Source organism: Podarcis tiliguerta, assembly GCF_965153285.1.
Source record: "Podarcis tiliguerta genome assembly, chromosome: 11".
NCBI lineage: Eukaryota > Metazoa > Chordata > Lepidosauria > Squamata > Lacertidae > Podarcis > Podarcis tiliguerta.
In genome coordinates this window covers 43,492,936-43,518,838 of record NC_139544.1, presented here as the reverse complement: position 1 = coordinate 43,518,838, position 25,903 = coordinate 43,492,936, and the positions used below count along the sequence as shown (strand labels likewise).

The 25,903-nt window shown below is 43.3% G+C and overlaps 1 protein-coding gene across 1 annotated transcript in view; it reads right to left on the bottom strand.

The window, feature by feature from the left end:
* The window catches only part of HCN1 (hyperpolarization activated cyclic nucleotide gated potassium channel 1), a 179,441-nt gene that overhangs the window by 55,923 nt on the left and 97,615 nt on the right, over positions 1-25,903 (bottom strand). The window contains exon 3 of the mRNA XM_083402775.1: positions 13,210-13,371. Within this exon, the coding sequence (XP_083258901.1) occupies positions 13,210-13,371 (162 nt within the window). The remainder of the gene's footprint in view (positions 1-13,209; positions 13,372-25,903) is intronic.

Sequence of the window (25,903 nt, the reverse complement as noted above, 5' to 3'; positions counted from 1 at the left end):
ACACGAGCCTTGGTGTTTTTATGCATGCTGTGATCCTATCTGCTTTATGTTTTAAATGTAGCCATTCACCTTGTTGTATGTCCTGACTGTTAGCATTGGCTGATTGGCAAAAAGAGTTGTTCTCTGCCTTAGTGGGTCCTGAATCACTTTCTCAGGGAGGGCTGTGTACCTGTCTGCTATCTGGTCCTGCCTGGGTGCTGTACAGTGGGTACTCTCTTCCCTTTTCTTAGTGTGTTTTACTCTAGTTATAAGCAGCTCAAGAGGAGATGGACCCTTGGGACAAAGGAACTTGCCTTACACCAAGTCAGACTCTTTGTCCGTCTAAGGTAAAGGTAAAGGGACCCCTGACCATTAGGTCCAGTCATGGCCGACTCTGGGGTTGCAGCGCTCATCTCGCTTTATTGGCCGAGGGAGCCGGCGTACAGCTTCAGGTCATGTGGCTAGCATGACTAAGCTGCTTCTGGCGAATCAGAGCAGTGCATGGAAACACCGTTTAGTGTCCGTCTAGTTCAGTATTAACTACTCTGGCTGGCAGCAGCTCACCATGGTTTCAGGCAGGGGACATTTCTAGCCGTACTTGCGAGATGGCAGGAATTAAAGTTAAGACCTGCATGCAATGCAGGTGCTCTATCACTGAACAATGACCCTCTCCTGCCTACAGAGATGCCTGGAAATTAGCAGAAGTGGGTTCATGGCTGCCTGTGCTACTGGGACTCATGGAAAGGCAATTTTCTGAAATATTTGTGTGTGCTGTGTGCGCATGTTGATTCAGTTGTTTGTCTCCTTGTAGACCTGAATTCATTGGTTACTTTTGTCTGTGGGCAGCAGGGTGGACTTTGCTGGTGTTTCCATGGGTGTGGATCCAGAATTGGCCTCCACAGTCACTTACGGACTCATTGTTAAAACCGTGTTTATGGAAGACAATCTTACTTGGCTACGAGTGATTGCCAAAGAAGAGGAATACATCTCCTCCCCCCTTCAAATTATAGGCTACAGGATAGCTTGGCCCAATATCCACTTTGCATCATTTATATATCTCAGAGCCAGTCCTTAAGAATTCTACAATAATTACACATAGCATATATGCTCTTTGGGGAATCTCTAGTCCCCTCTTGATACTCTCTCCAGGCTACACCCTTCACTGCTTTACACCCTTAATGTTTTTCACCTGCTTGGATTGCGTCCTTGAATTCTGATAATGGCTCTTTCTTGCCCAGTTGGAAGAGAGAGAGGGATGCTTAGAAACTAGCCTACTATACACAGGCAAATTTACATTTGTTGCTCCACTCACATTTGACTCTGGCCCTGCTCACTACTAACATGTGGCCCCTACAAGGTTGCCTAGAAAGGAATGTGCCCCCCGGTAGAAAAAGTGTCCCCTGTCACAGTGTAAATAGCATAATGCTAATGCTGCTAAAAGGGACGCGGGTGGCGCTGTGGGTTAAAGCCTCAGCGCCTAGGGCTTGCCGATCGAAAGGTCGGCGGTTCAAATCCCCGCAGCGGGGTGCGCTCCCGTTGTTCGGTCCCAGCGCCTGCCAACCTAGCAGTTCGAAAGCACTCTCGGGTGCAAGTAGATAAATAGGGACCGCTTACTAGCGGGAAGGTAAACGGCGTTTCCGTGTGCGGCTCTGGCTCGCCAGAGCAGCGATGTCACGCTGGCCACGTGACCCGGAAGTGTCTTCGGACAGCGCTGGCCCCCGGCCTCTTTGAGTGAGATGGGTGCACAACCCTAGAGTCTGTCAAGACTGGCCCGTACGGGCAGGGGTACCTTTACCTTTACCTTTTAATGCTGCTAAAAAGTGCAGAAAAGCTTAGCAATCATTTCAAACACCTTTCTGAACAGAAACATAGCATATCTATTCACATCTGAGCACCAAGCCATGGTGTTCTGATTACAGGATGATCTACAAAATTACTCTGCAGCACAAATATAGAATCCACCTGCTAGTCTTCTTTAAAGGAAAACTACATTGGGAGTTCTAAAAATGTAAAGATGTTAATGTTGTTGCTTAATTCTGCCATTTCACAGGAAGCAAAAATTGGGGGCAAGAAAACAAGGTAGGGAATGTTTATTCTAAGTATTTAATACTGCTCTTCAAGCATATTCCTATGGCAGTTTTTTTTAATAAAAAAAATAGAATAAAACAGATAGCATGTAAATAAATAAGTAAAAGAAAGGTAAAAGCCACAAAAACTATATAGGCAGTGATAAATGAATAAATAAAAATCAGCATGATTAAAATTGCCCCTCAAAATCGCAGGGAAATAAAAAAAGGACAATAAAATGGATTCCAGACAAAGATCTCTAGGGACTACAAATGGAATGCCCTATCATAGGTTGGGAAATCTCCAGGAAAAAATCACACAGCCTGAATAGCTCAGCTGGTTAGAGAATGGGGCTGATAACACCAAGGTTGCAGGTTTGATCCCCATAATGGACAGCTGCATTGCAGGGGGCTGGACTACATTATCCTCAGGGTGGCTTCCAACTCTACAATTCTATGATTCAATCTCGTTCCTAAAGCAAGCACCCGTTGTACCTATGCTCTGTGTTTATGTGTCATTTCAGTTGCAGTTAGTGGCCTGGTTCACACGCTATGCTAAGCCAAACTATGGATTAAGCAAGCATGTGGGTACCGACAAAGAAAATCGCAACTCGTTTTCCTCTTCCTCCAGTATTGCTGTCATCACTCTACCAAAAACTAAGCCATGGTTTGGCTTAGTGTCATGGGTGAACCTGGATTTGTGGTTTGTATCACTCCCAACAAGCCAGATTTGTTCCAGGTTTACTGCTCATGGTTTGTCTAGGGAAAACAAACCACAAGCTTAGGTTTGCATGGAATACTAAGCCAAACCATGGCTTAGCTCCAGATAGTGGCAACAGGAAGACTGGCAGAGGAGTAAAGCAGCTGTAAATTTCTTTTTGAGAAATACGTGCTTGCTCTTGCTAAGCCACTGTATTTGGTTTAGTGCTACGTGCAAACAAGACCAGTAAGTTACTCTCTTTGGTTTCAGGAACTGTGTGTTCTTTGTATTTAAAATGGCATTCTGCTGTTGCAAGGCCTTGGGAGAATTGCTAAACCTGCATTCTACCTACAACTCCTGGGCCTACAATCTAAGGAACAATTCATCATGATGTTGTTTCTGCAAAGCCTCCATTCATTTCAAAGAGACTTGCAAAGGTCTTTTTTGCAAAATGTTTTCTTACATCCCAGTCCCATGTGTTAGATAACGAGCCAAACTGTTGCAAAAGTAGGATCCTGAGATACATATGTTGATGCATTTCTCCACAGGGAGCTATTTAGCCATCACTAAAGAAAGAAGAAAAACAGAGCATATATGGAAACTAAGAAGGTACATAAAGTGCCAGTTTATTCTCTTTATAGCCATCATTCTGCCTCTTTTACCCAGAGAAAGAGAAAAATGCATTCGAGGGACTCGACTTCCTCTCATTGACAGCAGTGCTATAGCCATTACCTGGGAGTAAGCCCATTAAATTCAATGGCCCTCATGTTTGTGGGGTCAGGCTGCCAACAGCAACAGAAAAAGAGATTGTGTGCGGTGAAGCTAAGCTACTGCAAACGAGTGCCCCAACCCTGAGAAACTGTTGGATAGTATCTGCTCTCTCTGGGGAATTTCAGCAAAGTTGTGCCAGTTTCTCTGCCATTTGCACACAACTCTATTTCACAAAGCAAAACAATCTTGCTAGCATTAACTCCGGTGCAAGAATCACTGGGGTAAGCATTGTCTCCAAAACCACCTACAGTACTTCCATATAAAAAGGTTCTGGCGATGGAAGCCTTGTCCTCTGAACTGATTGGTGCTATTCCCATTACATACACTTCAAATTCATAGCTGACCTCCAGAATCGCAGGTACGTGATCTGGAACCAGGTATACTTCAAAAAGATTACATATTTCTTTAACATAAACTCCTAAAATGTGCGAGATAAATAGGGCTGCTTCTAAAATTCTCCTGCTTCAAATCTCCACCTGCATTTTGGAGATCCACATTAGCTGGTTTTGTTTTTGAAATGAAATCTCCATGGTATTCAGCGGTATTCACTGAATGTTCACAGAGCATTGGGCATGCTGAGTTTGCCACACATTTTTGTTCTCTCAGTTCTCTGATAATTGATAATTTGCATGTGTGTGTTAATAAAATACGGCAAACATCAATCGTAATGTGGTTGGCATCCGTCTGTCCCTAAAGTGAAGTCAAACTGTTGGAGAGTTACAGTGCCTGCTGAGGCTGTAGAGACTGATATGAGAGAGACAGGTTTCATTGCAGCTGGAGCAGATGAGGTTGCCTGGTTCTGCTGCTGCAGGGGTACCATGGCACCCTCCCCATCATTCTCACATAGCAAGCAAAAAGATAGGCTCCTTTAAATACCGTATTTTTTGCTCTATAAGACTCACTTTTTCCCTCCTAAAAAGTATGGGGAAATGTGTGTGCGTCTTATGGAGCGAATGCAGGCTGCACAGCTATCCCAGAAGCCAGAACAGCAAGAGGGATTGCTGCTTTCACTGTGCAGTGATCCCTCTTGCTGTTCTGGCTTCTGAGATTCAGAATATTTTTTTTCTTGTTTTCCTCTTCCAAAAACTAGGTGTGTCTTGTGGTCTGGTGCGTCTTATAGAGCGAAAAATATGGTAATAAAAAACCCTTCCTTTTTCATATGGAGGAAAGCTATTTAGGGGGAACCAACAACATAAACACCACCAGAAAATGAAAATGGAAACTCTTCCCCACACTTTTTTTTCATTGGTGGGGGTGAGGGTGAGGAAAGAAAGAAAGAAGAGCTTTCCAGTTCTTTGTTATGCTCTTTGTTTACTTTGCAGCTGGATCTATGGTTGTCCAGCCAGCCGTTGGGGGGGGGGGTCCCCTCCTGGATTGTTAGCAGGCTCTGCATAATTAGCTGAGCTCTAAGTGGAAATATACCAGCGAAACTGAAAAAGTTTGCTGGTTTGTGCAAGGGCTTATCTTCATTTCTTATCAGTTAGGAGGGAGAAAGGAGACAGCAAACCAAGCTGGAGACACCAGTGCCTGCAAATTATCTGCAAAGTATCTGTAAAGCATTGGTTCAGCTGAGATACCCCCTGGGAAGCTGTTAAGTCCCCACCTTTTGTTCACCAGTATATTGCCTCGTTGAAGCACATATCACAATGTTATTTCAATACAATTCAACGATATGGCATTTATTGCACAGCCTTAATATATAGTCAGGGACACGGGTGGCGCTGTGGGTAAAACCTCAGTGCCTAGGGCTTGTCAATCGCATGGTCGGTGGTTCGAATCCCCGCGACAGGGTGAGCTCCCGTCGTTCGGTCCCAGCTCCTGCCCACCTAGCAGTTCGAAAGCACACCTAAGTGCAAGTAGATAAATAGGTACCGCTTCATAGTGGGAAGGTAAACGGCGTTTCCGTGTGCTGCGCTGGTGCTGGCTTGCCAGAGCAGCTTCGTCATGCTGGCCACGTGACCCAGAAGTGTCTCTGGACAGCGCTGGCCCCCAGCCTCTTAAGTGAGATGGGCGCACAACCCTAGAGTCGGACACGACTGGCCCGTACGGGCAGGGGTACCTTTACCTTTACCTTTAATATATAGTTGTAAAGTACAATATTTTTCCAAGTATAACACCCCCCGTGTATAAGACGACCCCTATTTTGAGGGACACCAAATTAAGGAAATGGGGGGGGGGATTGCCCAGAGTTGTTGAGCTTTTTTTGGGGGGAGGATCACCTGCCTGACCCACAATGCCAACTGCATGCTTCACCACCTATCATCTGCCCGCTTGCCGCCAGCTGCCACCAATGGCCCTCCCAATTGTCGCAGCAGCAGCCAATCATCAGCAGACCTTGCCACAGCCACCAATCACCTGCCCAATTACCGCTGACAATCTCCTGCTTGCGGCTGTCACCAGCCACCCGTCCCCTCTCTGCATTACTCGTGTATAAGATGACCACATTAAAAAAATAGTCTTATACACAGAAAAATACAGTATTCTGTTTTTAGTGTTCTGTTGGAAGCCACCCAGAGTGGCTGGGGAAACCCAGCCAGATGGGTGGGGTACAAATAATAATTTTTGTTGTTGTTGTTGTTGTATCTAGATACCGTTTGCATGTTGTTTTACCAATGTGCAGGAGTAATGAAGTGATGATTGTGTAGGGCATGGAGAACATTTGAAATAACTGCCCTCACATTTTGTAGATATGCAGACAATTGTTCTATATCAGGTGTGCGGAACCTGTGGCTCTCCAGTTGTTGCTGAGCGCCCAGCAGCTCTGGCCATTGGAGCAGGAGAACTGAAGATAGGAGTCAAAGTCACAAGTGCAGAGATTTGCTTGAATGTTGGGGATTTTTCTGCCTTGTAGACATTGCCGGCATCTGCATGTAGCATGAAGTCAAACCGTGGTTGCAGCTCCTAGTTTATCTGGGGAGAGCTAAATCACAAGCTTGGGTTCAGATGACATACTAAGCCAAACCATGGTTTAGCTAAGTGTAACACAGCACCAGAGTAATCAGAAAAGTAGCAGCACTCTCCCTTCCAGGAATCCACATGCTTTCTGACTTGTGCTAGTCCATGGTTTGATTTGGCTTAGCATTACATGCAAACAAGGCCATTCAATGGAAATAAGTCCCAGTTGTTTCCTTAGCCTTCCACACAAGTCTGCTTGGAGTTGCAAACTGAAGGTTAGACTCCTAGTTCTTACGCAGTTTCAAAGGTAGCTGAGCTGTGCCTACTTCTGCTGTCTTTTCTGTGGCTCTTTATTGAACACAATACAAAATCTGCTCCTTTCATTCAGACTAGCTGGTTTGGCAGTGCTTTTGTTCCTTTGGTTCAGGCACTTGGTTTCTTCAGCAGTTCAGCAGGAAATATGCACTTTTTAGTTTCCAATCTATGCGGAGCGGAAGCCACAAAAGCAGCTGCACAAAGATTGCCAAGACGTGCCAGTCAGCAACTCGGTGACCTACTTTTTATTAGAGTAATTACATTTTTGAAGATATGTCACTATTTTGTCAGGAAAGCTGCACTTGTGAAGCGTCAGCAAACATGCCATTTATCATTAAAGATGTTTCTGGATGTCTACATTCACTTGGCTGTTGTGAGACTGGCATTGTCACAGTGAGACATCAGGAACAATATTCCAAAAGAGGAAGAAACAACAACTAGCAGATGAAAACATGCAGGTGCAGAAAACTATCTATTTTTACTCATAACACTTCTTCTTTTAAAAATAATAATGGATGGGAAGAGTTGGCTTGGGGCAATTTGGGTAAACTAATAATATAACTAGTTTTTAGCTGTTATTGATTGATTTCTAGACATTTATGGCCGGTCCTTCACCCTGAGGGTTACATGCGGGTCAATACAATTTAACAATGTAATGTATTCCACTCACAAAGGTCTGTGAACAAAGGTGCCTTATATGTTGTAGTAGTAGTTGTTGTTGCTATAATGATCACCATCATCAGGAGGGCTGATTATGCAATTAAATATCCAATCTATAATTTAGTTGGTCTCAGCTCTAAGAGTCTGTTGGCAATGTAATGCGATGAAAAAGTCTCATGAGACATTTTCCCAGAGAAAACATCCAAGGTTTTTTTTTCTTTCACACACACACACACACACACACACACACACACAAATACACACACACACCGCCACGAAAAAGTAGCTCCCTTTACAGAATTTTATTCACATATTCCCCATCATTTTTGTGCATGGTAACAACAATTCTGCTGCCAACACATAATGCCCTGGAACTAGGCTAGGTCCTGGGCATTGTGGAGTACACAAAATGGTGGTTAGGCTGCCACATGTATTTACAACTTTGAAACAAATAAAGAATTTATGTTACTACCACTGCTAACGATGAGCTCCTCCCTCCAGAAACTTTAAGATAATCTCCTTTCCTCCATGGCAAATAAAGGTAAAATGGTCCTGTCTCTTTCCCCACAAATAGGATAAAGAATTTCAAGCAGGCATTTTTGCACAGCTCTGTTTTCAAATGTCCTGATGTACCAACGGAACTGATCAACAAGTGTGCCTGCCCCTTGGTAACCTCAAGGCTGTATTACTGCAAGACACGCTATGTGGGGTTATCGGTAAGGTTGGTCTGGAGGATGTAGCTAGCGTCAAAAGTGGCAACTAAGCTAAGCTGGTGGGGGCAATCTGCCAGCATGTAACATCTTGTCAATGGTACCTGCCAATCTGTTACTGGGCCAAGTTCAAGGCTTTAGTACTAATATCCAAGGCTATCTGCAGCTTGGGATCAAGATACTTGAGAGACTACCTTACTCTTTACATGACCGGTTGGCTACTGTGTTCTGCAGGATAGTTGCTTCAATTAATTAATTAATTAATTAATTAATTAATTAATTTGTATTATTTATACCTCACCAATCTGGCTGGGTTTCTCCAGCCACTGTGGGCAACTTAGAACATATCTATTCAGATGTCTTCTAAAAGTTGTGTAGTTCTTTATCTACTTGACATCTGAAGGGAGGGTGTTCCACAGGGTGGGCACCACTACCGAGAAGGCCTTCTGCCTGGTTCCCTGTAACTTTGTTTCTCACGGTGAGGGAACCACCAGAAGGTGGAGGAGGACCTGGGCTCAGCGATGGGGGTGGAGACGCTCATTCAGGTATACTGCGCTGAAGCCGTTCTCTAAAATGTCAGAAGCCCACTCCTCAGTGGCTCACAGCAGGACTTCCAGTGTGACTGCCTCTGTTCCGTGGAACAGCATCTCTACTGAGATACTATAAAGACCCACTGTTTATGATTTCTGCAAACAATTGAATGCCTTTTTGTTTCCAAAAGCTTTTCTAGATTGGGGGGGGGGGGAGTCTGTTAGGTTTAAAAAACAATATAGCATAAACACCTCTCTCCAGTTGTCATTTTTGTGCTGCTTGCTTATAAAGCAGTTTTCACTTGTTTTTATGTAAAACACCTTGATACTCATGTGGAAGGAGAGTCATAAATTAATATATTTTTTAAAAAACATGCTGAAATGGTTTCTGCCTTAGGTGTTTACTCTGTATTGTTTTGAGACTTAGCTTTCATTTTCTGATCTTAAAAGCTATTTTTATCTGTTTTTATGTACATCACCTGAAGACTCACATGGAAGGTGATTCATAAAATAAAATGAGCCAACAACAGGGGCTGTCACATGGAAGAGGGACCAAGCTTGTTTTCCCCTGCTCTGGGGGTAGGACTTGAACTGATGGCTTCAAGTTATAAGAAAGAAGATTCTGACAAAACATCAGGAAAAACTTTCTGAAAGTGAGAGCTGTTGGGACAGTGTGAACGGTCTCCTTCCTTGGAGGTTTTAAGCAGAGGTTGGATGGCCATCTGTCATGGATGCTTTAGCTGAGTGTGATGGCCTGGGATTCAGACTCAGAGGCTGAACCTGAGGAATCCCAGCCTGCACAGGAGTCCCCGCCTCCAGAACCAGCTGAGCCGGGCCTGGGGCCTGAACCTGAAGGGTCCTCCCCTGTGCTGGATCCTCAGGTGCAGGTACCAGCTGAGTCTGCTCTGGCCCCTGAGGGGATGGAGGACCCATTGCCTGCAGGTGCTCCACTCTCAGCCCCATCAGGGGAAAAGGAGGTTGCTTCTGGGTCTGGTAACCCTCTAGCCCCTCCTGAGCTGCAAAGGCTCAGGGCAGAGAGGCGGAGGGAACTAAGTTCCTGCAGGAGGAGTGCTCACCTCCAGGCCAGGAGAGGCGGTGAGTCACCTGTGGACCAGGGCCGCCCTGTGCCTCGGGGCAGATAAAAGCCAGTCAGCCCCAGTCCCAGGTTGCGGGAGCAATGTTGTTGCTACCCTGTTCCTGTCTGCACCCTGTCCTGCTCTTCTGCCAAGTTCCTGACCCCACCCGACTCCCCGCCTTGCACCCAGCTACAGCTTTGACGGACAGCCTCCATACCGCACCATCGACCTCGGACTGGACTTGGACCTCACCTCTCGGTAGCCCCCAGGACCAGCACACTGAGATTCCTGCATTGCAGGGGGTTGGACTAGATGACCCTTAGGGTCCCTTCCAACTCTACAATTCTATGATTCTAACAGAGCAGCAGCAGCAATGCGGCAAGGAGCAAAGAAGAATCTGGTCCCACAATCGATCCCACTGTTTTCTTCTTCTTTTCTTACACCATTACAAAGAAACAAGTACAGACATCCCCCCCCCCCCCCAGCAAGCTTATAGGTCCTCTTCCCAACTCTCTTTCATCTACTTGAAAATAAACTAGAAGATGTGCCTCTCATTCTCCTATGCAAGACTTTCATAGCAATGCAAACACCGATGGGCAGAATCAGGATGATCATTCACATTATCTTCAGTTGTCCAAAAAATAATAATTGTGGGGAATGCCCCAATGAAAGAGAAATTAATAATTTAGCACATTTTGGAAGCAAATGATTTTTTATTTTTTTGCAGAAGTATAAAATAATAATTACTTTGTATCAGAAGGGCATGAACAGTAACATCAATCAGATGCAACTTATAGGGTCGTAAATGGTTCGTAGCACATATGCTAGGCTAAGAAGGCATGTTGTCCACTGGTAGCGTACTGCAGAGGCAGGTGAGTTATGGAGATTTCACTTTTCCTGAACTGATCATCCATCACTGATCATCGCTTACAGACAAAAGATAACAGGTTCAAGGCGGTCATTGCTCTGCCCATGGAAAATAACATTTCCAGATTACTTCTTATTTGAAAATGCTGAACTTTCTTTTAACCCATTTTTAAAATAGGGCTCATTGTGCCAAAACATGAATCACTCCGCATTTAATTTGGGTACATAATCATAACTGATTATTAGACATTCTACTTGGAGAACAGCCAGTCTTAGAATTCTTCAAGGATCTCCCCCTACATGCATGCGTTTCATTATTTAGTGTCATCTCCCAGAAATGTCAAAGTGTCAGAAGTACATAAGGGGGGGGGGGGAATGAGATGTATTTTTTTAAAAAAGCTGTATACCACTCAGAGTTTCCTTTTCCATTTTTTATTCATTTTTTTGGCAGCCAAGTTTTTCAAAAGCTGTGTAAAACCTTTTGATAGTGTCTTGCATAGAAAACTTGAAACAAATAACACAGGTATATGGGCGTCTGATAAGGGCACCAACAGGACATTTTCTGAGCTGTGATGGGTAGGTAAACACTCCAAATAAACACATTAATATCCATAACTAACATCTGAGAACATGTCTTCCATTTCTGGAAGTTCTGATGACTGGATGGGCCTGATCTCTGAGAAGCTTCCAGGTCTACCTCTCTATTGGTTCTCAATGGATAGACCTGAGGCCATCTGCAGATGAACCTGCAGACAATATATTTGCACTCACAGCTGGAACCTTCCATTTTTTCCCTGGCTCCCTTCACCTCTGCCCGCCCTTGATTAATTGCCATGCTGCTACAACCAACCTCACTGGCCAGCCTGGGTGGGTGGAACAAAACCAGATCCAGAAGTCTCTTTCCTGAGAGCTTGCAGCTGCATGACTCACCATGTGGCACACCATGTGGTCAGCAGTTCCTAGGGGCAAGCCATCAATTACCTTGGGTGAGAACACATTTAGCCAAATACCTGAGCCATCTGCTTTTGCAGCGCTTCTCGTTCTCTTCTTTTTTTTTTTGCTTTAGGTGCTATAAGTCAGTTTTACAATTGCATCTCTCCACTACCCATTGTTTCCTCAAGCCTATGGGGCATCTCTGTCATTCTCAGCTGGCCTCTTGCAACCCAGCACCCACACATCTCTCTTCATCAATTTCCTGGGAACTATATGTCATTTTCATCAGATCCTCAGGTGCCTCAGATTCTTAGAGAGATGCCAGAGTATTTCACCTTTATGTTTTTGGTGGTGACGATGAAGAGCTTTCAGACAAAAGATCTCCATTTTAATGGGAGGCAGGTGAAGGTTCAAAACAGTGTTGCATTCTCTCGTGGGCAGCCCTCCAGGGGCCACAGCATTGAGTGGGGACAGAAGCAGACATGAGCAGAGCAAAAGATGTGACTCTTACAGTTTACAGTGCACAGCAAGCTACGTTTCAGCCAGTGTGGTGTAGTGGTTAAGAGCGGTAGTCTCGTAATCTGGGGAACCGGGTTCGGTTCCCCGCTCCTCCACATGCAGCTGCTGGGTGACCTTGGGCTAGTCACACTTCTTTGAAGTCTCTCAGTCCCACTCACCTCACAGAGTGTTTGTTGGGGGGGAGGAAGGGAGAATGTTAGCCACTTTGAGACTCCTTCGGGTAGTGATAAAGCGGGATACCAAATCCAAACTCTTCTTCTCTTCTTCACAACAACTGAAGTCTCTACACCCATCCTCCCTCCACCTACGCATTAGGTGCATAGAGGCATTATCAGATTCCAAGGACTCATCCCAGCTGGGCAACAGCACTCAAGAAGGGCATAGTTAGGTCAGTGAGAGTTATGGCCCAGAGAAAGTCTGCGGCGATGGACAGAATGGACTGGAGAACTGCATTTGGCCGCTGAGCCTGAGATTCCTCATCCCTGGTTTAAAACACTTTGGACTTGCTATGAGAGGCCAGGGCAGCTGCATCTATTCTAAAGAGGTTATATCTCTCTCCCCCCCTCTCTCTCTTTTTACACAGTATTTTTTCTGCCTAGGAACAGCAGCCACTGAAGTGCCCTGGAATAGCAGCAGTCGGCAGACAGCTGGACAGCAATGTTCTTCCACAATGCATTGTCAGAATCTCTCTGCATTGCGCCATAACATTGTTCCAGTTGCATTATGGGTGGGAAAATCAGAAATCGGAACAAGCAGCAGAGAAAAGAGAAGGAGGGAGAAGAAAGGGGATGGAATGGCAGGCTCAGCAGGAAGAGGGAGTCAGAACCAGCGTGGCAGGTGAGGAAAAGGAAGCAAGACAAAGAGAAATGATGGCTTGACTGACAGGTCTGGCAGATTCCCCTGCTTTCCTCTTGGCTCGGAGGAAACACATGGAAATTCCCAGCACAGTTGCCCAGGGACACATCGAAACATTTCACTGCACTTGCCACTTGATTATCTATTGCTGATGTCTGGTCCCATCATCATCATCATCATCATCATCAACATCAGCCAAAAAACAACCTTCAAAACCTTACTAGCAAACTGTACATACTGTTGAAAAATAACAGGCTCTGAATATATGCCTTCTTCATTACAGCTCTTAAAAGGACGTTTGAAAAAACACAATGAAAAATGAACAATACTTACAACCATACCATTTAGGGACACCCAGCAATCGTGCGGGAAATCCTGGAGCAATGGTACCAAAAACTGAAGGCAACCGTCCCAGTGGCAAAGGAGGAGCATCATTCCAATCAGGTTGAAGATTCTCACTACAGCGCTTGCAAGATCATATGTCATGTGGAAAATCTGTAGAGAAAATTAGAAATTGTATGACAATGGGACCAAAACCGTGTAACTTGGTGAGTCCTCTCTTGTCAAGGCAAGTGATCACTCTGAATCTGTTTCATTTTTCCTTTAGCTTTGTATGCTGCCCTGATACCTTGGCAGTTGAAGCGGGGTCTAGCAGCATATTTAATCAACAGAGAATAAAGAAAATCCTCTAGAGCCAGGCAGTTCAAGAGGCCATTCAGAATTCCATTCAGAATGGCCATTCCACCATTCAGAATTTTTTCACAATACTTGAGGTTTCTTTGGTGGACAAATTGGCCTGGAAAGTATTTTCTGCATGCAGTAAAGGAGTGATGGCAAAGCTGCGACCCTTCAGGTGTTGTTAGACTACAAGCCCCAACATCCCTGACCATTGGCCATATGGGCTGGGGGTGAAACAACATCTGGAAGACCACAAGTTCCCTGCTGTAACAAAAGTATGGTTGAATGGAATACTCTCCCAGTATTAACTAGATGCACAGATGCAAATGTCAGCATGCTCCATCCACACAGTTCTCCATTTCCGATTTGGGAATGGCACAAACTTCATATGGGTGCCGTGCAGTCAAAATTTGCTGAGTCGCTACATGGTTGGAACAATACCAGAGGCATGATAGTGTGCATTGATTCTAAACACAGAAGAATAAGCAGTAGAAGCACTAAATTCTATAACACATTTTGTTTTACAAAATAGCAAAGCATTCTGCTGTTATCAAATGTACCACTGACGATTTCAATGTATTTTTACAAATATTATTTTTTGTCCCATGAATTTGTTACTATTGTTGTTGGGGTTTCGTGTCAAACTTCTGTAACGCTACCGCAGTGTAGGTCTCCCCAAGGCAACAGCTAGGTAGGGGCTTGACAACATGCAAATATTATTTATTAGTTGTACAATTGCGGTTGCCTCAAATTTCTATCCAAAGCACAGGGTTCGGTGCTCAGGAGAAAGCAGCTTAAATGTATCCACACCCTACCTTCTGAAGAAAAAAGTAGAGGTGCACACACACTGACTTTATCTTGTTCAGCCCAGCAACAGCTTCACTTGACTAGTAAGTAATATAGCCATTTTGCGGATGACAAAACTTACTAACAGAGCAATCCTACTGGGTGGAAGAGGAAAGTGTACTGGTGGTCGAGCCACCAAACCCAAAGCCCTGCCTGGTAAGCCTGGCATTCCTACCCTGCCCCAATTATTATCCTAGAATGCAAACTGGCGGTGGGGCTGGGGTGGCATCAGCCTGGTTCCCTAATGCCTGAATTGTTGGCCCTATGCCATGTCAAACACCGTGAGTGGTGTCCATTAAAGTTTTGGTCATTATAAACCCACTTCAGCCCATGTGTGGTTCTAGTAGGGAGTGGAAATCAGACCAATGTACTGTAAGGCAGCCCTGTTCAGGGAAGTTTTTAATCTGTGATATTTTACTGTATTTTTTGTTTCTATGGAAGCCGCCCAGAGTGGCTGGGGAAACCCAGCCAGATGGGCGGGGTACAAATAATAAATTATTATTATTATTATTATTATTAGTCCTATGGCTAACCCCATTCCACACAGCCACTTCTCCCTATTAATAGCCTTAAATAACTAAAACCAACCTGTAGGGCAGCAGTCAGAAAGAGGTGAACAGGTAGAACCGAAACAGGTAGAACTCATGTAAATAAATAACTTCTGAGCCAAGGGTGTATGGTGACATTTTTCTAATATTTGAAGTGAGGATGGAGGCCAAATCTTTTCTCATTAAAGGGACCCGTCAAGAAGACATTCATGGCCCAAACCTAGAAGCCTAAATGTCTGGTCTGGTCCATTTTTAGGCACTTAACTATAACTGGCTGGCATTTCAGAAACACTTTCCAAATCCAATTTAACTCTAAGTCAGACCCTGCAGGTGGTGAGCACCTTTAAAAAAACAAAACCAAACCAGGCCACTTATATATAGGTTGTTCGAATCACGCTGGAACAAATCTTGGTTGTTAGCTGTGATGAAAATGCTTTAAATATATAAATAATTTCGCGGAATGTGGTTTTAAGAGACCATTTTTCCTTAATGAAACTCACAACTCCAAAACGGTCAACTAACTGCTCTGCATACAGTTCTATATAATATAGCCATCACTGCCCTAACTTATCAAAACTAAAAATACTCTCAGTGCAATGATGATCAGTATCAAGCAATTGTTTCATCAATGACAGTTTAGAAAGGGTTTTGGTTTTTTAAAATTTTTTGAACAGGAGCTGATTGCCATAAAATAATCCTACGCTGTTCAGTTCAGCTTTACACTGAACATTTGCAGGAAAAAAAGAAAAGGAGGAAAAAAACCACAGGTTACTTAAGACAGTGTTAAGATAAATCCTACTAAATACACACACACACATTGCAAGCTACACTGAGGTACTCTAATATATTTAATTAATTTGGCTAATTAATTTTTCAAATTGCAAGATATAACTCACATTTGTAAAAAGCAATATAGTTTTTTTTAAAAAATCAACAACAACAGCTTGGCTCCTGTATTACCATTCATTACAGTTGTCAAATATGTCAATCTCAGGACAGGCAAAATCTTGGGGAGGGGGGTATTCTAAAGCTGAATCCCTTACATTGTGTTCCTCATACAAACTAGACCTTTCTTATAAACTTAAGTTACTGTATATTGTAACCCCTTTATATTACCTTGCTGAAAACAACTTCAGCAAAAGCTGAGAATGGATCAGCAGAGATGCTGATGGTTATGAGAAGGGATTGGCCTCTGAAGTCAAAGAGGTTCATTGCACTATTATCAGTTTCATTCACACTTGATTAATAATCCCTTTTTTATTCATAGGTATATACTAGGAAGCCACTTTGTGCCTAAAATTCTTTAAACATTGCAAAGCTCATCCTGATCATTAGGCTTCATTTGAAAGACATATATCCTTGCATAAGTCATGTTCCTTAATGACACTGTATGGTTATTCATCTCAGAGCAGACCCACTAAAATCAATGTACTTAACTTACCCAAGTCCCCTAATTTCAATAGGTCTGTTCTGAATATGAGTAATGATGAGCAAAGTCATTTTTTGTGGCTCCCAATAATTCCATACAAAATTTGTTCAGGTTTTTTTGAGGGCAGCTAAGTGCACTCTTGCACTCTGATGTGGAAACTATCTAGATACATGGAATAAAATGCCTGCACATTTTAATTAGTTTTTAACATCTGCACTTTAACCACCTCACCCCCCAAATAAATACTAGCACAATTTTGCTGCTGAACATATGAACAATATGCAGAGGGGGGGGGGCAGGTTTATACATGCTATTGTCCCCATCTGAAGTTTGCAGTAGAGCCTACACTGTTGGAGCAACATCTGAAAAGCCAGATCACTGATTAACCAGACCATTGCATTCTACTACTGCAGCTTGCAAAACCTCTTCAAGATCTCACAGTCAGTCTTCTTCTTCAAGCATTCCTTAAATGCTTGGAGTAGAAGACTGACTCTGAATCAAATCAGCATTACCCTTGAACTATAGTCCTTCTTGTGTTCCACAGTGAGCCATTACATTGCTCATAATGATTGCATGAGATTAGAATGGAGATTACCAGGCTACTAATGGACATATCAATAACAGAGAACGTAGCCACTCCACAATTACTGATCTATGAGTTGGACAGACAAGTTTTAATTTGACAGTTCCATCTGAGATGCTGTGATCTTGTACGGACCCACCGTCTCCATGGGGCCCAGGCAAGTCTGCTACAGGTTCTTTTTATTGTTGTCCAGGCAAGTAAGTAAATCAACACTTCCTATCTCTTTTATGCAGATGATTTTGCTTCTATCAAGCAAGAAGCAGACAACCAAAGAGCACAGGAGAGACCGTCCAGACATGCCTCTTCTTCAAGGTGTGCTGCAATCGGTCACGGCATGTGCCATTTATGGTATCACACACACTGCAGGTTGCCACCCATGCACTAGAAGCTATAAAAGTTAACAAGGAAACCTCTTAAGCCATTTCAGCAGATTCATCTTGTGCTCTAGATAGGCAGCATGTCAACTAAGCAACTATTGTTGACACTTGTGTTCTCAGCAAAAGATCAATAGCAAACTGTTGGCCTGATTCGACGTCTGTTGAAGACAAATGGACTTCTCTCATTGACGTCAGCAGAGTCAAGTCTAGCCCTATTGCCCTATATAGTTTGTAACTCTTTGCTAGGCGTGAAATAGAAGCTGAGTCTGAGAACAAAGAGCATGTAAAACAGCTGCTGAGTGCAATATTTTATTTTCCCTGGAAGGCAGCAGTGTTTGTTCAACTGAATCCTTATATATATGGTTAATTTTCAGTATATTTCTTTGGGAAACTAATCTTTCTGCAAAAGAAAAAGTGGGTAGGCATATACAAGACTTTTAAATCTGGTTACATGGTTTATGCAAAGCTGCTAATGAGTGCAGAAAGCTTGGATTTGGCTAAACTAATGATGAAGGGGAAAACACCAGAGAGATTTAATGAAGTGCACACTAATTTTAATCAAACGTGTATCTGGAAAACATGAGCTGAAGGCAATCAGTGTTTTGTGTCCTTTTGAATGTGTTATTTTTTTTTCTAAACTCAAATTCAGTGAGTATGGCATTGAGTTCCATTCTGCTGGCCTCATTTATTCCACAGCAAGACTTCCTAACCCCAAATGGACTGTGAACGAACAAACAAACAGATGCACACACACACACACACACACACACGAACATGCTCACCAAGTCCACTATTATTGCAGAGGTAAGGGGAATATTAAGCATGGTTAGTACAGATGCAGAGAGAAGTACAAGATTCATTTAGAAACTAGGTGATCCATTTGGCCACAGGGATACCACACTCATAGAGGCAGTTAATAGTGATCTGTAGAGTTGAGCTCCACATGTTGGCCTCATCTGGAAATAATAGTAAGCCATTTACTATGGTGAAGCTACTCTTCCACACTCCGCTTCACTGGATGACCCTGGATTCTAGAATTATGAGAAGCGGGAGGACTGCCACTTTTTCAATACCATGCATTTCAATACCATTGCCTCCTTTACTCACCCTTCTCTACACAGAAAAGCCAAAGTATTGTGAGCCTCCATCATAGGGAGATCCTTGAACATTTTGGTTGCCCTATTCTCCATATTTTACAGCTCAACAACATCCTTTTTTGAGCAGAATTGTATGTAGTATTCTTAGCACGGCTGCAAAGGTATTATGATTTTGGCTGTTTTACTTTTGACCCCCTCCTTAATGATAATAATAATAATAATAATAATAATAATAATAATCCATAATGTGAAATTCAACTTTTTCACAGAGGCTGCACCCAGGGTTGTATCTTCCATTAAGCTATCCACCATGACCCCAAGGTCTTATTCCTGGGGAGTCACCACCAGTTTGGAACTCATTAGGGTACACTTGAAGTTCGAATTCCTTCCCCCAATGTATATCACTTTATACTTGCTTATACTGAATAGCATTTGCCATTCTATTGCTCACTTGCCCAATTTTGAAAGATAATATTGGAGTTCCTTGAAATCCCCCTTTTCTTTCAACCACCCACAACAATTTGGTGTCATCAGCAAACATGGCTACTTCATTAATCATCTCTAACACCAGGTCATTTATGCACAAGTTAAAAAGTACAGGTACCAGTACCTATCCTTGGGGGGGGGGGGGCGACCCCCCCCCTTGGGGATGACGACTCCCTTTTATACTCATATACTTGCATATAGACAAAATTTTGAAAGGTTCAGTACAGTGGTACCTCAGGTTAAGTACTTAATTCATTCCGGAGGTCTGTTCTTAACCTGAAACTGTTCTTAACCTGAAGCACCACTTTAGCTAATGGGGCCTCCTGCTGCTGCCGCGCCGCCGGAGCACGATTTCTGTTCTTATCCTGAAGCAAAATTCTTAACCTGAAGCACTATTTCTGGGTTAGTGGAGTCCGTAACCTGAAGCGTATGTAACCTGAAGCGTATGTAACTTGAGGTACCACTGTACAATAAAATAGCTTAACAGAATCTGCATCTAACATTAAAATACTGTTGTATAACATTCACAAATCCTCGTGGTTTGTTGCAGAAACCTGGCTACTATCTCCATCTTATCCCCATCCTGAATAAACATTAGGAAGGCTGCCTTACAGTACATTGGCCTGATTTCCACTCCCTACTAGCAACCAACTGACTAATAAACTTAGATCAAATTGTCTGATACAAGGGGCAGTGCAAAAAAAAAGAAAAGAAATCTATATGACTCTGTCCACTTTCCACATTTCTTCACTGGGGAGACTGAGAATTTATTCTGCTTCCTGGTTTTTTAAATTGATCTCAATGAGGGTCCCCACCTGGAGATCCTGGGAATTCAACCTGGGATAGTTTGGAAGGCACCCAGTTGGGGAAGGCTAGGGCAGCTCAGTGGAATAAAACATGTTTTTCATGCAAAATGTCCAAGGTCCAATCCATGGCATATCCAGATAGGACTGAGAAAGTCTCCGTTCTGAAACCTTTGATTGCCACTGCCCGTCAGAGGAAGACCAGTCTTCCTCAACATGGTACCTTCAAGATGTTTTGGACTACAACTCCAGTCATCCCTGATCACTGGCCATGATGGACCAACAGTAAAAAAATAATAATATGGAGGGCACCAGATTTAAAAAAGGATGTACTGAATTAGATACACCAAAGGTTTGTTTCAGAATAAGGCATCTTATTATGTTCCACAAACCAGGCAGGACTATATTCTAGATAAAGGAATAATGGATGTAAATATAATATGGGCAATTGCCAGGTCAAGTCCAGTGGTGCTCTTTTCCCTCTCTGTTCTAACTGCAAGGAAGGATGCAGCCCAGATTAACTTTTTACCAGTAGCAAGAGTTCAGGGATGATAGTCTTTCCTCTCCCATAGCCTGTGTTTGCTCTCAGGCATGAACAATGCCAACGACTTTAGTGACCAGCACTGCAAGAATTAATTACCCAGACGTCTTGAAAATGGATACATTCCAGGGATGGTTTAAGCATGAGTTGCAAAACAAGAAGTCGCTCCAAAAAATCTTATCGGGTGAAGCCAGAATCTAAACAAGTCTACAGGGATCAAGTCTCCCAATCTCTTACAAGGACTGCAGGAATATTAAGGAACATGGTTCATGATAAATTACCCTGAACATTACTCACTGTGACAATGAAGGATATGCTGGGTGCCAAATGAGCAACAGAGGAATGCCCCTTGTTATGGAGAGTTCCACATGAGTCAACATTTGGAGCGATACAGAAAATAGCCTGTAAACCTTTTAGCTGCCTTCAAAGCTTGGGCTGGCAAGAATTTCATGAATCTAATGTATTTGGCCGAGAATGAATCTAATGATTTTTTTTTTGTACCATTTCATACTTATCCATCTTTCCTCAGTACAAAAAGAGAGAACTTTCTTTGTCAATGTCAGGGATGAGGAACATGTAGCTCTCAGGATGTTGCTAGAATTCAACTCCCATAAGCCTCAATAAGCACAGCCAACGGCCAGGAAAGATGGGAGTTGTAGTCCAATAACATCTGAACAGCCTCAAATTTCCCAATCTTGCTGAATGCGCTTATCTAAAGAAAATGCTAGTGGCCATAACTTTTTAGATCTGGCTATTCTCTCATTTCCATTAACAACAAAAACTAAGATTACTTAAGGATGGGAACAAACAATAATAACATTCTTTACTTTCTCTGAAGCCATTCGTTGTTTTGATAAATTCTGATCATGTCAGCTCCTATTCCCCCTCTCTGACAAGCTGTAATCCTTTAAATATTTCCTCATACAGAAGTCCTTACATATTTTTAATCATTTCTGTGGCCTATATAGCTCTGATTTTCTGTAAGAAATGAGGTGAGCTGCACTCTCCAGATGTCACCATAGGTTAAACAAATCATTATTCAAGGTTAGAATACATTCCATTTGCTGTTGTAGTAGGATCAGAAAAGTTACTCTTTTCATTTTATTGTAACTAGAGGGCAACATAAATCTCGCCATATTTTAATAGGTCTCAAAGTGCATCATAAATCATACATCTAAACCAACAGTTTTGTCTTTAAAATGCCATCTAAAGAAATGCTCAGCTCACATAAAGGGCTTGTGCTAGTTCCATGGAATTTTTGAGTATCCCACTCTCCTCTGAATTGCAGTTACCAATTTCTTTTTAACTTCCTCTCAGGTTCAACAGCAGTTTATAATGTAGCATGACAGAGGGGACTTCCACTAGCCTCAGAAGTGTGGGGAATGGTGGTCCAGAATGAACTTTCTCTCCAACACCCTCTAAACCATGGGTAAACAAACTAAGGCCTGGGGACCGGATCCGGCCCAATCGCCTTCTAAATCTGGCCTGCGGACAGTCTGGGAATCAGCGTGTTTTTACATGAGTAGAATGTGTCCTTTTATTTAAAATGCATCTCTGGGTTATTTGTGGGGCATAGGAATTCGTTCATCCCCCCCCCCCCAAAATATAGTCTGGCCCCCCACAAGGTCTGAGGGACAGTGGACCGGCCCCTGATGAAAAAGTTTGCTGACCCCTGTAGTTCTCCCCCCAGAGGTGCATCTAGCATCTTCAGTATATCATTTTTGCTGAAGATGCACATATCTGCCCCAGCCTTTGGACAGCTAAAATGTTTTGTTTTGTGGGATGAACCTCTTTTGTTGAATTTTCTGTTCTGTTGTAGCGGGAACAGATTTTTTTTTCTATCTGCTTTTAGAATGTCATATTCTATGGCTGTAACCCATTCTGGGACCCTTTGGTGAAGGGTTTGGTTAGAAATAAATAAGGAAGGGAAAAAATCGGTAGTACATTTCACTGTTACTAATGTTATTATGCAAGATTATATTGCCTCTGGAAGTATACAGCAGAAATTAAATACATTGTAAATTTACAATAATATGAATCTTAAAGGATGTTTTTTGTATATTTTAAGTGCTTGGAGAATCTTCTGACTGGCAGTACCCGACCCAGAATCATGGTAGATAATTCAATAAAATAAAAAATTATCAGGAAAGGGGTTCAAAATACCATGTCCTTAATCTGTCCTTAATCTACCCTTCCGTCATATTTTAAACACAGAGTACTATTCTAGGAGCCCCATCAGAAAGAAAGAAAGAAAGAAAGAAAGAAAGAAATTGTAAATCTGAGAAAAGTAGATAAAAGAACAACCTAATGATAAAGGCTTTATTGTTGTTTTTATTTTCATTTACATCCTGCCTTTTCTCCTGAAGGAGCCCTGGGTATTTTCTCCTTTTTAAAAAATAATGAGCTTGAAGTCTGATATTAATTAATTAATTAATTAATTAATTAATATTGATTCATTATTTTATTTGCTTATTTACTGTGAAGAAAATTGCATCTAGCGGTGCAACTGACGCATATAAAAGCTTTTTGCGAAAGCTGGGCATATTTTATTTTCTAATCAGAAAAAAATTGTATTACGTGGAAAGCAGAAATATTGGATTTCATACTTCCATCATTTTATCGCCTTCAGAACATGAACGGCTAAATCTAGAATAACAGCAAGTTCTTATAAATAACCCGTTTAAATCAATAGCTTTTATACAAAGGCACAAAGATCAAATCGTCAGTAAGTTGTTTTCATAAAACAAATGGCTATCGGAACTGGAAAACAAAAATTCTAAAAAGTATCAGACGTGCTTCACATTAATTCATTGCGGGGAGAGGGGTAAATTTTTACTAAATGAGCTGAGCAGAGGGGAACATAGGAAAGTGACCTCCCTGCGCTGCTGTTGGTGAGGCAGACTGAGACGTCAAAGCAGCGATGTGGTCAGTGTGGCATGTTTCCATGGTGCAAACCACACTATGGCCTTGCTTCTTCTCATCCCAGGACACCACAGCAATGGCAGTGACAACTACTGCTTTTTAGCTCTGTGTGGTCCCTAGGGTGGGTGTGTATGCCTTCTATTTTACAGAGGACAGTCATGTATTTGAAGGGCTGTTAGAGGTCAGTCCTCTTAAGGGGTGGCCGATTCAAGCACAATGTAAAGGTTGAATCTTGGACAGTAGACAGAGCAAGTACGCCTGGGCACAGTTCTTCCCTAGAATGGGGAGATGGGTTGCATTTCTGCTTAAATTACTGTTTCTAAATTTGCATATATGTATGTGCATATATGGGACGCGGGTGGCACTGTGGTCTAAACCAGAGAGCCTAGGGCTTGCTGATCAGAAGGTCGGCGGTTTGAATCCCCGTGACGGGGTGAGCTCTCGTTGCTTGGTCCCAGCTCCTGCCCACCTAACACTTTGAAAGTATGTCACAGTGCAAGTAGATAAATAGGTACTGCTCTGATGGGAAGGTAAACGGCATTTCCATGCACTGCTCTGGTTCGCCAGAAGTGGCTTAGGCATGCTGGCCACATGACCTGGAAGCTGATTTTAAATGTATAAAATGCTGGTGGTGAGTCCCTCCAGCCCCGAAGACATGGGCATTGCACATTAATATCCCACTCTCTCCATGTAGCTACACAGAGCACAGTTGTTGACTAACAAGAGAATTCACTTCTTTTTTTAAAAAGGACACTACCTAATCTAGCAATATGTCACTTTAGCAGTATGTTACTGTAGCTGCAGTTTAAAAAAATATATCACTGAATTTCATTGGAGGGAGGGAGTTTCCAAATGATTTTAAGTGTTTAAATAAAGTTGCTTTAGCGTCTAGTAATATTTACAGCTGGAGGGACGCGGGTGGCACTGTCGGTTAAATCACTGAGCCTAGGGTTTGCTGATCAGAAGGTCGCGGTTCGAATTCCTGCGACAGGGTGAGCTCCCGTTGCTCAGTCCCTGCTCCTGCTCGCCTAGCAGTTCAAAAGCACGTCAAAGTGCAAGTAGATAAATAGGTACCGCTCCGGCGGGAAGGTAAACGGTGTTTTCGTGCACTGCTCTGGTTCGCCAGAAGCGGCTTTGTCATGCTGGCCACATGACCCGGAAACTGTCTGCGGACAAACGCCAGCTCCCTCGGCCTATAGAGCAAGATGAGTGTGCAACCCCAGAGTTGTTCACGACTAGACCTAACGGTCAGGGGTACCTTCACCTTTATGTGCATATATATAAACACACCGAGAGACATATTAGCATATGCAAATGTACAGTGTGCATCTGTACCCTCTTTTCTTCCTAATTTGGTCTGCGTTTCATCTTTTTTTTGCCGGGGGGTGGGGGTGGGGGTGATGCGTCCAGGATCAGCTGCTCAACTTTACCCTCTCCAAACACGTAAAAGCCAGAGGGAGAAGATGCAGCATCCACCTTCTCTAGCCTTGCCTTCTCCTTCTGGACAGTTGTGTCGACTACATTGAGCAGAAGAAAAGGTAAGTGAGGGGTGGCCAGGGGCCAAATGGGGCCCTTCAGGTTCTCTCCAGGCCATGCCTCTCACTGGCCCTACTTTTACCTTGTGGTAATTCCTTTCGCTTGCCTGGACGGAGGGATGCCTGAGTCTTTGTAAAACTAGCCTGCTGTACAAAGGTCAGATTTACATCCTTAGCTTCACACACGAAGGGAAAAAAGCTTCCTTATCCCCGAGTTAAGTGAATGAGTAGCAAAGAATCGTAGAGTTGGAAGGGTCCACAAGGGTCATCTAGTTCAACCCCCTGCAATGCAGGAATCTCAGCTAAAGCATCTATGACAGATGGCCATCCAACCTCTGCTTAAAAACCTCCAAGGATGGAGAGTCCACAACCTCCTGAAGGAGACCATTCCACTGTGGCAGTTGCAAAGAGGAGATGGGCCCACTGAGAGCTTTTTTGCCCAAAGTCCCTCCAAACCTGGAGCTGGCACTGCCTTAACATATATACCTCAGGTTTACTGGTAGTATGCTACCAGTGTGCATGCCAGTGTGAGCCAGTGTGGTATAGTGGTTAAGAGCGGTAGACTCGTAATCTGGGGAACCAGGTTCACATCTCCCCTCCTCCACATGCAGCTGCTGGGTGACCTTGGGCTAGTCACACTTCTCTGAAGTCTCTCAGCCCCACTCAACTCACAGAGTGTTTGTTGTGGGGTGGAAGGGAAAGGAGAATGTTAGCCGCTTTGAGACTCCTTCGGGTAGTGATAAAGTGGGATATCAAATCCAAACTCCTCCTCCTCCTCCTCCTCCTCCTCCTCTTCTTCTTCTTCTTCTTCTTCTTCTTCTTCTTCTTCTTCTTCTTCCTCCTCCTCCTCCTCCTCCTCCTCCTCCTCCTCCTCCTCCTCCTCCTCTCCTGCACAGGTGCTGCAGTTTGGGCTGCATAAGCTCAAGGCTGGGAAGATCTGAATTGGTATTTGTATATACAGTAGATGCAGACAAAAGCGGAGCTAGACATTCTCAGTTCATCTTTGAATAACATATTAGTGAATAACTGGCCTGCTTCTCCCCAAATGAGAAATTTAACCAGCAGGATGCACTGCATGTCCCCAGAAATGGTTCAAAGCTAATTTGGGCCTTTCTTTCTTGCGTCTTGACTGGACGATTCTAATGCTCCCTCAGCAGATCTGCCAGAAAAGCTGATTAACAG